This window comes from Natator depressus, chromosome 3 (assembly GCF_965152275.1).
Source record: "Natator depressus isolate rNatDep1 chromosome 3, rNatDep2.hap1, whole genome shotgun sequence".
NCBI classification, from domain to species: Eukaryota; Metazoa; Chordata; order Testudines; family Cheloniidae; genus Natator; species Natator depressus.
In genome coordinates this window covers 85257072-85272037 of record NC_134236.1, presented here as the reverse complement: position 1 = coordinate 85272037, position 14966 = coordinate 85257072, and the positions used below count along the sequence as shown (strand labels likewise).

Sequence of the window (14966 nt, the reverse complement as noted above, 5' to 3'; positions counted from 1 at the left end):
AGAATCCAGTTCTTCAGAGTAGCATTCAATTGTCTCCAGTTTGCTTACCCAGCAAGTTCTAGTCATGCCTTTCTGAACTCCCTGTCCTACTCCCAGGTAGGTAGAAAAAAGCAGCACTGCCTTTCAAAACAAGCCCAACCCATTTCAGAGAGAGGGGAGTGGGTGCAGTGCTTAATTTGTAACAAAAGAGGTGCTGGGACTCAGCCCTGGCAAGCCCCAGCACAAATTAAGCCTTGTTACTCAATTTAAGTTCAGTGCTGTGGTGGAGTCCTACACTTACAAAATGGATTGTGGGATCTTAATAGCCACAAGTGGTCAAGGCCCTGGTTTTAAGCCTCTTCCACTAGAAGGCACGCCTCCAAGAGCATGCTGGGACTGATTGAAAGGAAATAGCACCACCAAATGAATCACAAACACCGCTTCCTACAGCACTTCAATGTTCCTTGGAGATCTCCCCTCCAAGTACTTGGACCAACTGGGTATGGCTTGTGAGTTCTGAATGGGTCACAGCAAAACAAGTCAAAACAGTGTTCCATCTACCACAGCCAAAGAGCTGCATACCAAGCACTCCCCAAATGGTCAGCTTGTGTGCATTTCAGCTGTACACTTCTGTTCTGTCATAACCGTGTAACAGAAATTTACATAAAAGTTAAATCACAAAAATTGAAACAATATTATCTGACTGACATTAAGCCCACAAACAAGAAAATGCATACGCATATGAAACACTATGTTTCACTCATCTCATTTTCCCCTATAACAAGCATTGCAGTAGCATTGTCATGCCTCATAAGCTGCAATATCTAGGCAAAAACAGGAGGTAAAAGGACACTGAGCCCCACTCCCCCAGCATCTGGACCCCCATACCCTGAAACACCCAGACCCCCCAACGAGCTCTGTCCACACCCAGACACCCACCCCACTGAGTTCCAACCACTTTCACCTGGATCCCCCTGCAGAGTCCCATTACTGTTGCACCCAGAACCCCACCAACAAATCCCTGTGTATCCAGATTGCCCCACACAGAACCCTCTCAACCCACACCTGGATCCTCCCACACTAAGCCCCTCCACACTTGGATCCTGCCAGGCTGAGCCTGCCTGCCCACATCTGGTGAACCTGGCACAGAGGGGCAGGGCCCTGGGGTGTTTCTGGGGCAGGCCCAGTCCTTGCACCATGTCAGGGTTGGGTGCAGCCTCACCGCTGAGTTCGTGTCCTGGGGGGGGAGTTGCACTGTGATCTCCCACCTCTGTTCAGACAGTGGCCTGTGCTCCCTAATGCCATGCTGGAGCCTACACATTTATTTGACAAATAAAATTTGCAGAATCTTTAACTATTGTGCACAGAATTTTTAATTTTTTGGTGCAGAATGCCCTCGGCTGTAAGACCAAAAACAATTTCACTGTTACTCTCTGCTGCCCTTGTCTGTTGTATGCAGCTGTTTTGTCCTCATATACTTAGATTGGAAGGTCTTTGGGGCAGGGAGGGAGGGAGGGAGCGAGTGAGTGTCCTAACATAATAGTCCTGATTGGGACCCTCAGTGTTATTGCTGTACAAACAAACAACTTGTTGGCTCAGTGGATTTTGTAATAGTAAAGAAAGTAATGGACAAATACCATTTCCTTCAGCCCAGGCACAGCCAAAGTTAAAGAAAAGTATGATCCGATATCTTTGCATATCAATGTGTGTTTTTCACCCCTCTAACTTTGAGACATGCGAAGGATTTGTAAAGGAATAATAAAATATAGTAGTTTAATGACCACATTAGTACCCTCATTAGAAGCCTCAAACTACAAAGCATTTAAAACAGGGAGTTGAGAGCGTGGGGAGTTGGGGAGGGGAAGCTATGAACAAGCAATTATGAAACTTCAAAAACTGGTTCAATTATCCCCAGGAGGTGCTGGGATTGCTAAACAAAAACAGCCATACTCAAGAGTAATTAAGTAAAATTGAATGAAATTGAAAAGCATGGCACGTCAGATGGTTATCAACAGCAAGTGCAAAGTCTGTCTTTTTCATAAAGTAATTAGCTTTTTTGTTTCAGATTGATGTCCTCAAGGCAGATATGGAAAGTGCTGAGTGGAAAATTTTGGAAAACCTGATTCTGGAAGACATTGTTGAACAGATAGGACAATTGGTCTTTGAAGTCCACATTCATTGGCCTGGATTTGAGGTCAGTGGCAATGACAGCATGGTGGTCCGATACTGGTACAGTCTTCTCAAAGAATTAGAACTGAAGGATTTCAGGCTTTTTCACACTTACAAAGACTTATTGAAACCACAGATGTTTCTGAAAAAGGAAGCCTTCAATGCAAGTAGCTGTTACACACTGAGCTGGGTGAACACAAGATGGAAATAGCATAAAGGAATTGATGACATGTAATCATCCCACTGAACCGTATTAGTGAAAAGGACATTGGAGCAGCTGACAAAAGTTACTGAACTTGCAAACCGAGGCCCTGTTATCAAAATGTTTCTAAGCAATATCTCAAAAGCTGAATGTTATCATGCATTGTTTCGGAAAACTAAAAAGAGATCCGGCATTGAAATTGTTTTGTACATGCATCTTCCATAAGTTACGTAGTTAGACTTTATTAGAAACAAATGAGAGACATTTTCTAAGTGTTCGTCTAAAGCGGCTAACAGTTCTCCACACATGGCTGTGGATTGACCCCAGCCTTCCTAAAGGTCAGCAGAGAGCATTCCCCGACTCTGGCCCTGAAAATTCACTGGGAGCAGCTCTAGTACAGTGAACACCAAGAGATGCTGCTGAAAAAAATCACTGATCCAAATAAGTTACTTTCTCAGGGATGGCCAAGTGATACATTTTCCTTAAATGATTGTGCTTAGACTAGCACCTTTTATTACTTTAAACACAAACACTCCCATGACAGTTGTGGCAGATTGTTCTCTTCCAACCAACAATTACTTAAAAGGGACAGTCAATAGGAAATCTAGTCAATTTTTAAAAAGGTGTAATGTATTTTCAGATACTACACCTGCCCCTGGTATATGCATGCCAGCGCCTCCTCCACATGCATTCTTCACTCAAATCAGTCCCCCTTCCAATGGCTAACAAGCTCAAATCACTCAACTGGCTCATCCAGGTTTCCCTCAGAAACCCAACTGGCAGGCTCAGTAGGCCCAAGCAATATATTTTAAACTTCCCAGAGAAGTCATTTCCCCCTCACTTTACCAGAAACATAGTGAAGGAGTGCATGGTTTATGTGAACATTTCAAAAACTCTAGCCCATCCAATACTACCCATCTGAGGGGGGTTAAGAGAGAATTTAGTATTTTTATGTAATGTATTGCCATTAAACTTTGTATTAAATAAAAGACACACAGTCTCCCTTGCTTTGGTACTTCCCCTTCCTTTTCCATTCTTTAACTTCCTTTACTTTCCCATCTGCTCTGAGCCTTGGTGTTTCTCCCCTGCCACTCAGTTTTCAGTCTATCCTCAATTCATTTTACTATGTTTAATAAGACTTTCCTCAATCATTCTTTTCCTGTTTTGCTCCTTTAAGCCCCTCACTCCTTTGTTCACACCTATCATCACAAACTCCCTGCTGTGCTGCTACACTGCACACACCATCATGCTATATAGACCTGCCTTCCGAGGCTGGCAAACAGAGGAAGTTATGTACCATTTTCCTAACACTTGTGTACCATACTAAATGGGTGCCCTGCTACACAATTTCCCCAGATCCATTAACTAGTGCCACACAATTACATCAGTCAGTTCTTCTCCTCCCCTGTCCCTCCAGGCTCCTCCTACAAGCAGCATCTTCTCCAGTCAACTGTCTTCCCCCTGTAAGATGGTAGCAGCAGCCGGCTCAGCCCTCTCCTCCTCTTCGCTCTTTCCTTCCCCTGCTGCTTAGTACTGCCTCCCTTGGCTCCTCCCCCAGCAACCTCCAAGCCACCCATTTAGAACCTAGGAATTACCATGGTGGAGCAGACTAGTGATCCATCTACTCTTTAGTACAAGTCAGTACTAGATGCTTCAGTGGAAGAGGCAAAATATCCTGAAATTGACAATTATGGAATAACCTGCCTCTTCCACCACCAAGGAATTTTCTTCCTACTCCCTTCCGTGAGAGGCTGCTTTATGTCCTGATGCAATGGGGTTTCTCTCACTTCTAAACATTTAAAACAGGTAAAAGAAGTCCTTGCTATTTATGTGGCTAATGTCCAATTCTTTTTTGACTCCTAGTAAGTTCTTGGCCTCATTGTTATCCTGTGGCAGAGAGCTCCACAAGAGGCTGGGACTTCCAGACAGATTGATGTAAAGAGGACCCAGTTTATAGATAAGCTTTCAATTTTCATTTCTGTACTAACCTGGGTCCAGGCAGCTGAACTCTGATGTCATGCTGAACAAACCCCTAAATAAATGCTGTAATTATTGATTGCCTCCCGAGAACTACAACACTGAAGAAGCCCTGCAGCTAAGCACTGCACTGATTGATTCACATCATCTACCTGTAGTTACAGATTCCATGGAGGGAGCTTTTCATGGGGTCAATCTACACCACTGAAGTAAATTAGCGTTCTGCTCAAGAAGCTATGATCCTACGGAATGATCTTTGAATGAAAGTGGAGAGGGAATTCCTTCTTTACTACAAGCACGTTGGATGCAAACTCTTATGTAGTGAACAGTAATATTCTTTAGGGGACACAGAGCCATAAGAGTTTGTATAAAAATGCCTAAAGTCATCAGACTTCCTCAGCTGTTACATGGATCTGACTTAAAAGTGATCACTAACAACCCCGAGAATGTCTGAGTCATTTTTCAGAAGTCAGATTGGGATAGTATCAATCTGGGTGTGATTAACAACTTGGTTTTAGAAATAGTGCCACATCATCTTTTCCCATGGGACAGTCTTCTAATAACTAAACTGGTAATCTATAACAACTCGCTACAGATTAGTAGTGTAAGAAAGCACAAGTTAGAGGCTCCAAACATGGATTATGTAAACTTTTCCCAAGAAATTAAATTAAGATTCTAAAGGAGACACACAAGTTTATTATAGTTTATTGCTCTGAAACAATGTAGGAGTGTAATGATGGAAATGGACTGAAGTTCCATCATGCATCTCTTGACGTTACAGCAGACTTGTAACTTTAGAATACCCAGAGCTCATCACTTTTCTCAAGATTCCCAAATAAAATCAGGAGTGAGCAGGGTGGGAACAAACGTTTCTGGTTCTGTACCTCCTCCAGAAAAATATTGGAGTAGCTACAGGAGTTCTTTAGCATTTGCAGTCTTAGATTAGACAGGACACTCTTTAGCGGAGTGCAGGTCGTTCTACTATTTTGGGAAAAAATGAGCAATTCTAGTTTTCCTTACACACTATCCAGGCCTTCAGCTTTAGAGTCTCTGAGTCTGGCTGTAACAGGTAGGTGTCACGATTTTGGGACTTACTTTTGGTCCCGTCCCCCCATGTTTGTTAGTCTTTTCTCATTTAAAGGGCCAAATCTCAGGTTGAAGTAGGGGGATGAAATTTACCAAGTCTTTCCATCTTCCCAGTATGCTAATGAATGCTAACAAAGTTTAATTTAAAAATGTTTCTCCATCACATATCAAACAGTAACATGGGACAAGTAATGCCACATATGATGCACAAGGCACTTCTTCACCTGAATCTGCCATTGGAATCTGAGAAGATGACTGTACAATAGAGCAGAACCTGTTACTTCTAGAAAACATCCATCCTGCTTTCCTACTTGTTCCTTCGCTGAAAAAGAAGGGCCTGAATTATCTGTCTGCTTTATATGTACAAAAAGACAAAGTGGATCACACTGATAATCTTTCAATAGCAAAGGAACTCATTCAAAAGTGTAATTCAAGGCTTGCTGCTTTTGGAAATGGAGAGCTAGAATGTCAGATCATTAATATCATACCCACTTAACGGCACATTTGCTTTGCATTAGTAACTGTACTGATATAATTGATTAATTCCAGCCTAAGTGACTGATTTTAATTTACAGTTGATTTAAAAGCAGTCAATCCTACATACAGCTGGTGCCCTGTAGAGCTGTAGAGTGTAACACTGGCCACGACTATGCCAAACAATCTCACTTTTCAGGCACCCTCGCTATGGTCATGCTGGACACAGGACGGCTGGTCATTATAGCAAACAGCAGTCCTGTGCTGAGGCATCTTGAAAGGAACTGTTCCATTTTTAGAACACAGAATTGTTTTATTTACAGGTTTTTAAACCTGATCAGGAAAGACAGTAGCAACTCTGGTGTCTTGGCCCCCTCCAAATGTAATTTGTGTTTACACCTCTGGGACCAGACTTTGATCAAGTCTGAATCACAATGTACGAGTCTATGCTAGCAGGACAGGCATCAGTACTTGAAGGATCAAAGGACGTGCAAGAAAAACATGCTGATCCTTTGTGCTATCCTTTAGAATGATGATTCTTGGCAGATGCAAACAAGGCTGTTGCAGGAATCCCAAAGATAAAGCACCTGGAACGAAATACTCTCAGGTGAATTATTTGGGAGTTGAGCCAAGCTGTTTTATTATCCAAATTGTTGGTTTTATTTCTCATGCTTTTTGGCTAGCATTATTAGATGCGTCTCTGCTCTAGAAAGAACTTTCTGGAATTATTTAGTAGATCACTCCTGGTCTCTTCTTCCTTGGTTACATAACATGACAGTAGTTGTAGTTTATTTAGAGCAGTTTTATTGCTGAAATTTCCAAGGGTAAAGTCACAATAAACACTGACTGAAGTTCAGACACATTTTTGCATCTCTTTCTCCTCTTGGGACCTACAGTCTTGTATGGACAATATCTAAGAAGACTTCCACTTGAACAATGCATTTTCTTAAACGAAAGACCCTGTTGTGAGATAACTATGTTATGTCATTGTAAGATATTTCAGCTGATTCTGGAATAAGCCTTTGCAGAGATCATCCGCTCTACTTCACTTGATCTGAGAGCCAAACCACAGAATGATCAAAGACAAGCCCACTTCACGATATGTACAGATAAGTTCTCAAGCCTGAATAAGAACTGGAATGTTTCTTCCATTTTGACTAGATTACCCAACCTAAGTAATCATATTTTCAACTGTTCCTGAAAGGAGGGCGTGTGTCGGTATGTACGAACACCCACACTTCAGGAACAGTTGGGGAAAAAATAAGTGCCTATAGTGATGATCTCTTCCTTTGTATATTTAATATAAATTAATTTTTGAATCAAAATAACTGGACCACAATGTAATCCAAAGGCTCTTAAATTAAACCCCCACTTACAACAGGCCTGAAAGCACAGGCTGCATATACAATAGTAAAGCTTTAAAAAAGTTTCAGCTCATGAGTGTCCATCTTTTGATCATAAAGGTCCTTTCAGAGCCCTACAACAAAAGGATTAAAGCCTTTTTCTATAACATATTAATGGAAGGTCCATTTAAGGGACAAAAGCCCAGTCTAAGAAATAGGGGTTGGAATAGCTATGCTTTGCACCTCTCTGGGAATGATGATAGCATCTAACAAGCCTCAAACTGGGTTAGTTCTCTTTTGAATATTTTTCTGGAGAGGGAGGCCTTCTTCATTATTTTCCTCCTTTGGAAGACTAATTTCAGTGAGGTAGAGTAATACAGCCTTTGAAGGGAATAATAAGGAGACCAAGCGTTCATATTAAAACCCCTTTAATCCACAGTCTAATCCGTATCACGTAGAAAAAAATGCATAACAGGATAAAGTGCCATGACATCCCTATAAATCTCAACCTCTTGCTAAAGATAACTCCTCTGAGGGGCACAGTGTGAACTAACAGCAATGGTTACTATTCCACATTCTCTACCACCTCACCAGAGGCTGTTTCAGAGCTAACAGGAGAGGCTGTTGTGACTTGGGTCTGCTGTGAGATCTGGAACACTAGAACCAACAGACCATTAATTACCTTTTGGACAACAGATGCAAAGCCACAAACCCTTCTAAAATAGAGGAGCCAGCTCTGAGTGAGACATGACCACATAGCCACTTCTAAAGAGCCTCAATATGCAAAAATGAAAGCATTAGGAGTCAGGTAACTCCAAACTACTTTTTTCTTAAAAAGAGAAACAGATAAACTCTAACTGGAATTCTTCAATTCCCACTTTTACCTCCCACTCCCAACCAATACTTTTAACTTCAACCTTATTTACCTTTTTGAAGTGGAGCCAAAGCCAAGCTCACTTTGGAGGAAAGCTGTGACTTCAGACAAATAGGTATGTGCTATTCTTTATGGAGATGATGAGGAGTGCTTCATGTGAGCCCAGCCTGACTCGTAGACTTGTGGCCCTGAGAAAGTCTTAATCCACAGTCAAAATTTAAGCCACTTGTGAATTTTATTCTTCAGGGAAAAGGGCACGACTTACCACTAGCACTTTTCTCTCTCTCTTTCCTTTATCTCCTTGAAGAGGTGAGGACCTGGCTGTGGAGAAAATGGTTTGAAAAAAAGCTCATCACCATTTTTGCATCATTTGAGAACTACAGGGAATGGTTCTTTTACCTTTCTCTTTTTAGGTGTTTTTCATGCAAGCCATCTTGGATTTTGACTAAAACCCTCCCCACACAGGAGACACACAATGTGAAAGAGGTGTGCTAAGGACAGATCAGAGACTGGGGAGTGGAGGGAGAAGTGTCACATGAGGACTCAAGAGGCAAAAAGCTTCAGTTAACCAGCTAATCTGCCTGAGGGCAAATAAGAGCTACCTAGGAAAGGTGTACTGGTATAAGCTAAGGTGTGAGTTTAAAATCACTATAAATTATACCGACAGCTCACCATGAAGACACTTAAAAATGCACTCATGTTCCTTTGGAAGCACACAGAGTTATACTGGTATAACTTTTAAGGCATAATTCTACTGTTCCAACTGGCAAAGTTTCCCATGCAGACAAGCCTTAACCCAGCACTCTAGCCTGAGGTAGTCCAGAAACATGTCTGCTTAGCTACTGACCATAGTTAAGCTTCATAAGTCTCCATATTATTGAAGTTGCTTCCCATAAGGCCATTGAGGAAAATCAAGCTTGATCAATGCGGTCACTCTTTTTATTAAGAGATACTCAACTAGGTTTGAATCACAACTTCACGTTCTAGTTCTTATTCTGACCATTAAAGTCAAATATATCTAGCACTCTCTCAGTGGCCTATTGTACAGTAAGTTAACAGTGCGCCTCAAACATGCACAATACCACCAAACACTTTAATGATACTTTAACATTTTAATAAGGTAATAAAAGGGTTTATGGTCAAATTTTCAAAAGCAGGTAATTGATTTGAGTGATTGAGGTGCCTAAGTCAAAGAAACTTCTAAGGGTACGTCTACAGTATGAAATTATTTCGAAATTATTCAATTCAAATTTTCGGAAGCGATTTTATACATTCGGTCTTGTGTGTCCTCACTAAAGCATGTGAATTTGGTGGGTGCATCCACAGTACTGAGGCTAGCATCGAATGTCGGAGCGGTGCACTGAGGGTAGCTATTCCACAGTTCCCGCAGTCCCTGGCGCCCATTGGAATTCTCGGTTAAGCTCCCAGTGCATGATGGGGCAAACACATTCTCGCAAGTGTTTCCGGGTGTGCGTCATCAGTTGCTCCTCCCACCGTGAAAGCTACGGCAGACAATCGTTTCGCACCTTTTTGGTGTGCAGATGCCATACTGCTTTCAGCAGATGGTGCAATACGGTGCACCGCTTCTCTCCCAGTACTATGAATCTACCTCGCATTTCCTCTTGTCTTTCTATGTAATCTCTATAAGTATCTACTCTCTCTTCCTCATCAACTGCTTCCGCTGCCAACTCTGCTCGGCCATCGTGAAACGAGTAGCACAGCTTCCGCCACCAACTCTGCTCTCCCGCTCTTGCTGCGCTACCGAGCTTCTCCATGTTGTCTGTCCTGGGCTCCCACCTCCGTGAAAGCTACAGAAGACAACCATTTCCCACCTTTTTTCAGCTACCATGAACCGAACAGCGCCTCTTCCACTGCCACTCTGCTCTCCTACGTTTCGCGCCCTTTTTCCAGGATTACCCATGCAGGTGCCATAGTGCAGCAAGCATGGAGCCCGCTCAGATCTATGCTGCAGTTTTGACCATTGTAAATACCTCGCGCATTATCCAGCAGTATGTGCAGTACCTGCAAAACCGAGTGAGGAAGTGATGACAGCGCGATTACGATAGTGATGAGGAGATGGACACAGATGTTCCTAGAAGCATGGCATGTGGCGATTGGGTGGGGTTGGGCCAGGTTCATGCCATGGAATACAGATTCTGGGCCTGGGAAACAAGCAGACTGGTGGGACTGCATAGTGTTGCAGGTATGGGATGATTCCCAGTGGCTGCGAAACTTTCGTATGCGTAGGGCCACTTTCATGGAATTTTGTGACTTGCTGTCCCCTGCCCTGAAGCGCAAAGACACCAAAATGAGAGCAGCCCTCACAGCTGAGAAGTGAGTGGCCATAGCCCTGTGGAACTTGCAATGCCCGACAGCTACCGGTCAGTTGGGAATCAGTTTGGAGCGGGCAAATCTACTGTGGGAGCTGCTGTGCTGCAAGTAGCCAATGCAATCATTGACCAGCTGCTATCAAGGGTAGTGACTTCGGGAAATGTGCAGACCATTGTGGATGGCTTTAATGCACTGGGGTTCCCTAACTGTGGTGGGGCAATAGGTAGAATGCATATCCCTATCTTGGGACCGGAACACTGGGGTGGCCAGTACGTAAACCGCAAGGGGTACTTTTCCATGGTGCTGCAAGCATTGCTGGATCACAAGGGATGTTTCACTGACATCAACGTGGGATGGCCGGGAAAGGTGCATGACGCTCGCATCTTCAGGAACTCTGCTCTGTTTGAACAGCTGCAGGAAGGGACTTACTTCCCAGACCAGAAAATTACTGATGGGGATGTTGAAATGCCTATAGCTATCCTCAGGGACCCAGCCTACCCCTTAATGCCATGGCTCATGAAGCCCTACACAGGCACCCTGGACAGTAGTAAGGAGCAGTTCAACTATAGGCTGAGCAAGTGCAGAATGGTGGTAGAATGTGCTTTTGGACGTCTGAAAGTGCGCTGGCGCAGTTTACTGACTCAGTTAGATCTCAGCACAACCAATATTCCAATTGTAATTGCTGCTTGCTGTGTGCTCCACAATATCTGAGAGAGTAAAGGGGAGACGTTTACGGCAGGGTGGGAGGTTGAGGCAACTCACCTGGTGGCCAATTTCAGACAACAGGGTGATTAGAAGAGCGCAGCAGGGCATACTGCGCATTAGAGAAGCTTTGAAAGCGAGTTTCATGACTGGCCAGGGTACGGTGTGACAGTTGTGTTTGTTTCTCTTGAAGTTACCCTACATAGGAAAGGAAATAAAGTCACAATTGTTTAAAAAAAACATTCTTTATTATTTGTTGCACAACACATTGAGAGAGATCAGAAGGTAGACCGGGGGGTACTGGGGGAGGGAGGTGGAGGAGGAGGGAAGGACAAGTCCAGAAACCAAAACAAAATTTTGGATATGCTAGCTTTCTGCTGCTTGTGCAATCCTCTGGGGTTGAGTGTGTGGGTCCCTGTAGCCTCCCCCCTCTGTTCTTGGACATCTGGGTGAGGAGGCTATGGAACCTGGGGAGGAGGGAGGGTGGTTATACAGGGGCTGCAGTGGCAGTCTGTAGTCTTGCTGCCTTTCCCGCATTAGATCCACCATACAGCGGAGCATGTCCGTTTGCTTCCTCATGAGCTTGACCATAGCATCCTGCCCGCTCTCATCACGTGCGTCCCTCCTCTCTTCAGGTTCATTTAACGCTTTACGGGACTCCACAATTGTTTGCCTCCATACATTCAGCTGGTCCCTATCAGTGCGGGAGGACTGCATGAGCTTGGCGAACATGTTGTCCCAAGTTCGTTTTTTCCATCTTCTAATCTGGACCAGCCTCTGGGACGGAGTAGATAGGGGCTGCGTTGAAACATTTGCACCTGCGGGAGGAGAAAAAGGGAGGGTAGTATTTTAAAAGATACATTTTAGAGAACAAAGGAGACACTTTCTCAGTGAAACAGGCAATTCATAGTACACCGCACGTGTTCTTTCTGTATAAGGTCACATTTTGCCTCTTATACCAAGTGCCTGCCATTTTGGCGTGAGTAAGCTATCACACGCAGCCGGGCAACAGAATTCAGCTTGCAGGCAGCCATGGTAAGCCCTAGGGGCACACAGGGTTCCGTTTATTCCGCATTCATTTCAATGCTTTCAAACTGCCAGGCCCCCTTTCCCATAGCAAGCAATGCCTGGTGGGTTTGCCGGCTCTCTGGGATGATCGCTTCACACAACACGCCCCCCCTACACACACACCCCGTGTGGCTCCGATGAGGCTCTGAGCAGGGATGAGCCCTTTAAACTAAACGTGGACAGCCCAGAGTGGCTGGGTTTCCCCCTACGCGGCTCTGATCAGGCTCTCACTCACCAGAAGTGCTTTCTCTAGGGTCATGGTCTGGGAGCCTGCCTTGGGAGTGGGGGGAGGCTATTGGGTCCAGCGTTAAGAATAGTTCCTGGCTAGGGGGGGAAAACGGATTCCCCACTTGCCATCTGTGCACTGTCCTCCTCCATCTCTTCGGCCTCCAATAACTCATCCTCCTCGCTCCATGCAACTCCCCCCTTGCAGGTGTCCATGGATAGTGTTGGGGTAGTGGTGGCATCACCCCCCATAATTGCATGCACCTCACGGTAGAAGCGGCATGTATGGGGCTATGACCCAGAGCTCCTGTTTGCCTCCCTGGCTTTTTGGTATGTTTACCTGAGCTCCTTGATTTTTGTACGACACTGCTCTTTGTCCCTGGAGTAGCCTCTTTCTGTCCTGGCCCTGGAGACTTTAGCGTATGTATTTGTGGGGTTTTTTTGGAACGTAGTTCTGCCATAACAGATTAGTCTCCCCAACATGTGATGAGATCCAGTACCTCCCGTTTGGACCATACTGGAGCTCGTCTGGAAATCTGGGTCTGCATGGTCAGCTGTGATGGTAGACTGTGCTGATAGTGACCAAACAGGAAATGAAATTCAAAAGTTCCCGGGGCTTTTACTGCCTACCTGGCTAGTGCATCAGAGTTGAGAGTGTTGTCCAGAGCGGTCACAAGGGAGCATTCTGGGATAGCTCCTGGAGGCCAATAACGTCAAATTGCATCCACAGTACCTGTAACCCGGAACTGAGATCTCGATTTTAGTGCTACTCCGCTTGCCGAGGTGGAGTACAGAAATCAGATTAAAGAGCTCTTTAAATCGAAAAAACCGGTTTGGTCGTCTGGACGGAATCAGTTTTATTTCAAATTAACTCAGCTTATTCCGAAATAACCACGTACTGTAGACCAGGCCTAAGTGCCCAAGGCTCCTGTCATGTAGGCACTTTTGAAAATGTCACCCTTCAATAAACAAGTGAGGTCCTCTTGGACTGCTGCAAGAGAGTCACAGAATGTCCAACATTCAAAGAGCTTGACTGGAGAGATTCATATTCATTTTGCTACAGGGCAACAGCCGTCTAATCTTTTGTTAAGTCAACTTAAAGTAGTAAGCCCTAAATGTTATTCAGAGAAACAACTTACATCTCAAAAAAGTTTCCTGGTATCCTGATACTAGTCTAATTAAAGCAGCTTTCCACAGTTCTGTTCTCCCCTTCCCCACCCCACCTTTTACCCTCCCGTCCCTTGTCAGGTATGAGATTTTTGGCTGACAAAAATGAGACTTTGTTATGATTAATTGGGAGAGACAGGGTGAAAAGATTTTGTGCTTGGGCAGATAGATTTTCAAAACGAGTTTGCAGGGCTTGAAGGCACAGTATTATAAACTAGTATTCTAAAGCAGCTGTTTGGAGTTGAAAATTGGCTCATGTTATAAGTCAGTTTGTCTGGAGGTACAATATTTTTGTGCAACGCAATGAGAATGTAAGGAGTAAGCAGCTGCATCTTATTGAAAACTATTACCAAGTCTGTACAGGACAGAGGCCGAGGCCAGCTGCTTCAAAGGAGGCAGCCCCTTCACCAGCAAGTTGTGTGGGGATGTGTGGTGGTGGGAAACACCCCACACAAAAGGAGAAATCCAACAGAAAGTTGGCATAAGGCTAAAAGAACTTTCAAATCTCCATGGCAGAGCTCAGAAAAAATGATTTGGGTAGCTTGCTTATGTGCAAAATCCTCACTGTGATATCCTAAAAGTATCTTTGTTGTAGTGGCAATAAGTTACTCAGATTTCCTTAAAATTACAGTAGATCAAGTGCAATGATTATGAAGCTGTCAAAGCAACTCCATAGGCCAAGTTGTAAATATTAATTCAAACCAATATTGAGACTTGACTCCACCCTTCACAAAAGAACTGCTTTCAGCTTGAAAATTTTGCATGCTTAGGCTTATACTAATGGAGAATTTATTGGGAAAATCTGAAGCATGCTGTTTTCTAGTTATGGGTCTCAATTCCCACCTCCCCCCAAAAAACCCACACCAGTCCCATGCCCCCCCGCAACTTCAGCCTACAGGCCCCTGAATTGTCCTAACTCTATCTCCATTGCTATCACAAGGCTAGCTCACCATGAAGACACTTAAAAATGCACTCATGTTCCTTTGGAAACACACAGAGTTATACTGGTATAACTATTAAGGCATAATTCTACTGTTTCAACTGGCAAAGCCTCTATCACAAGGCTAGCCTTTGCTTTTGGAGTCCATAAATGTTTATAACATTGATGGGGAGAAAAATATTACAAATTAAAAGCCTCTGTGGGTTCCCATGCAGGCTTTAAAAATTTCACAAAGGATTAACTCAGTGAGCAACAACAGATGGAGACAGAGGATCTGATCTAGAAGGCAGGTTCTAGTTGAGTTCTGACGCAGGTTTTTACAGAAGTCTTTTTGTTGCAGACATTTAATTCACCAACTCCAGTGGAGCATGTAAGATCTGCATGTTACTCACAAAAGTTTATTTATCTTGTCCATAAACGGAAAATGGC

General features: G+C 43.9%; 1 protein-coding gene across 1 annotated transcript in view; it reads left to right on the top strand.

The window, feature by feature from the left end:
• METTL24 (methyltransferase like 24) overlaps positions 1 to 3936 on the top strand; it is a 90466-nt gene extending 86530 nt beyond the window's left edge. Inside the window, exon 5 of the mRNA XM_074948235.1 lies at positions 2045 to 3936. Within this exon, the coding sequence (XP_074804336.1) occupies positions 2045 to 2359 (315 nt within the window). The 3' untranslated portion in view covers positions 2360 to 3936. The remainder of the gene's footprint in view (positions 1 to 2044) is intronic.
• Positions 3937 to 14966: the final 11030 nt, after the last annotated feature.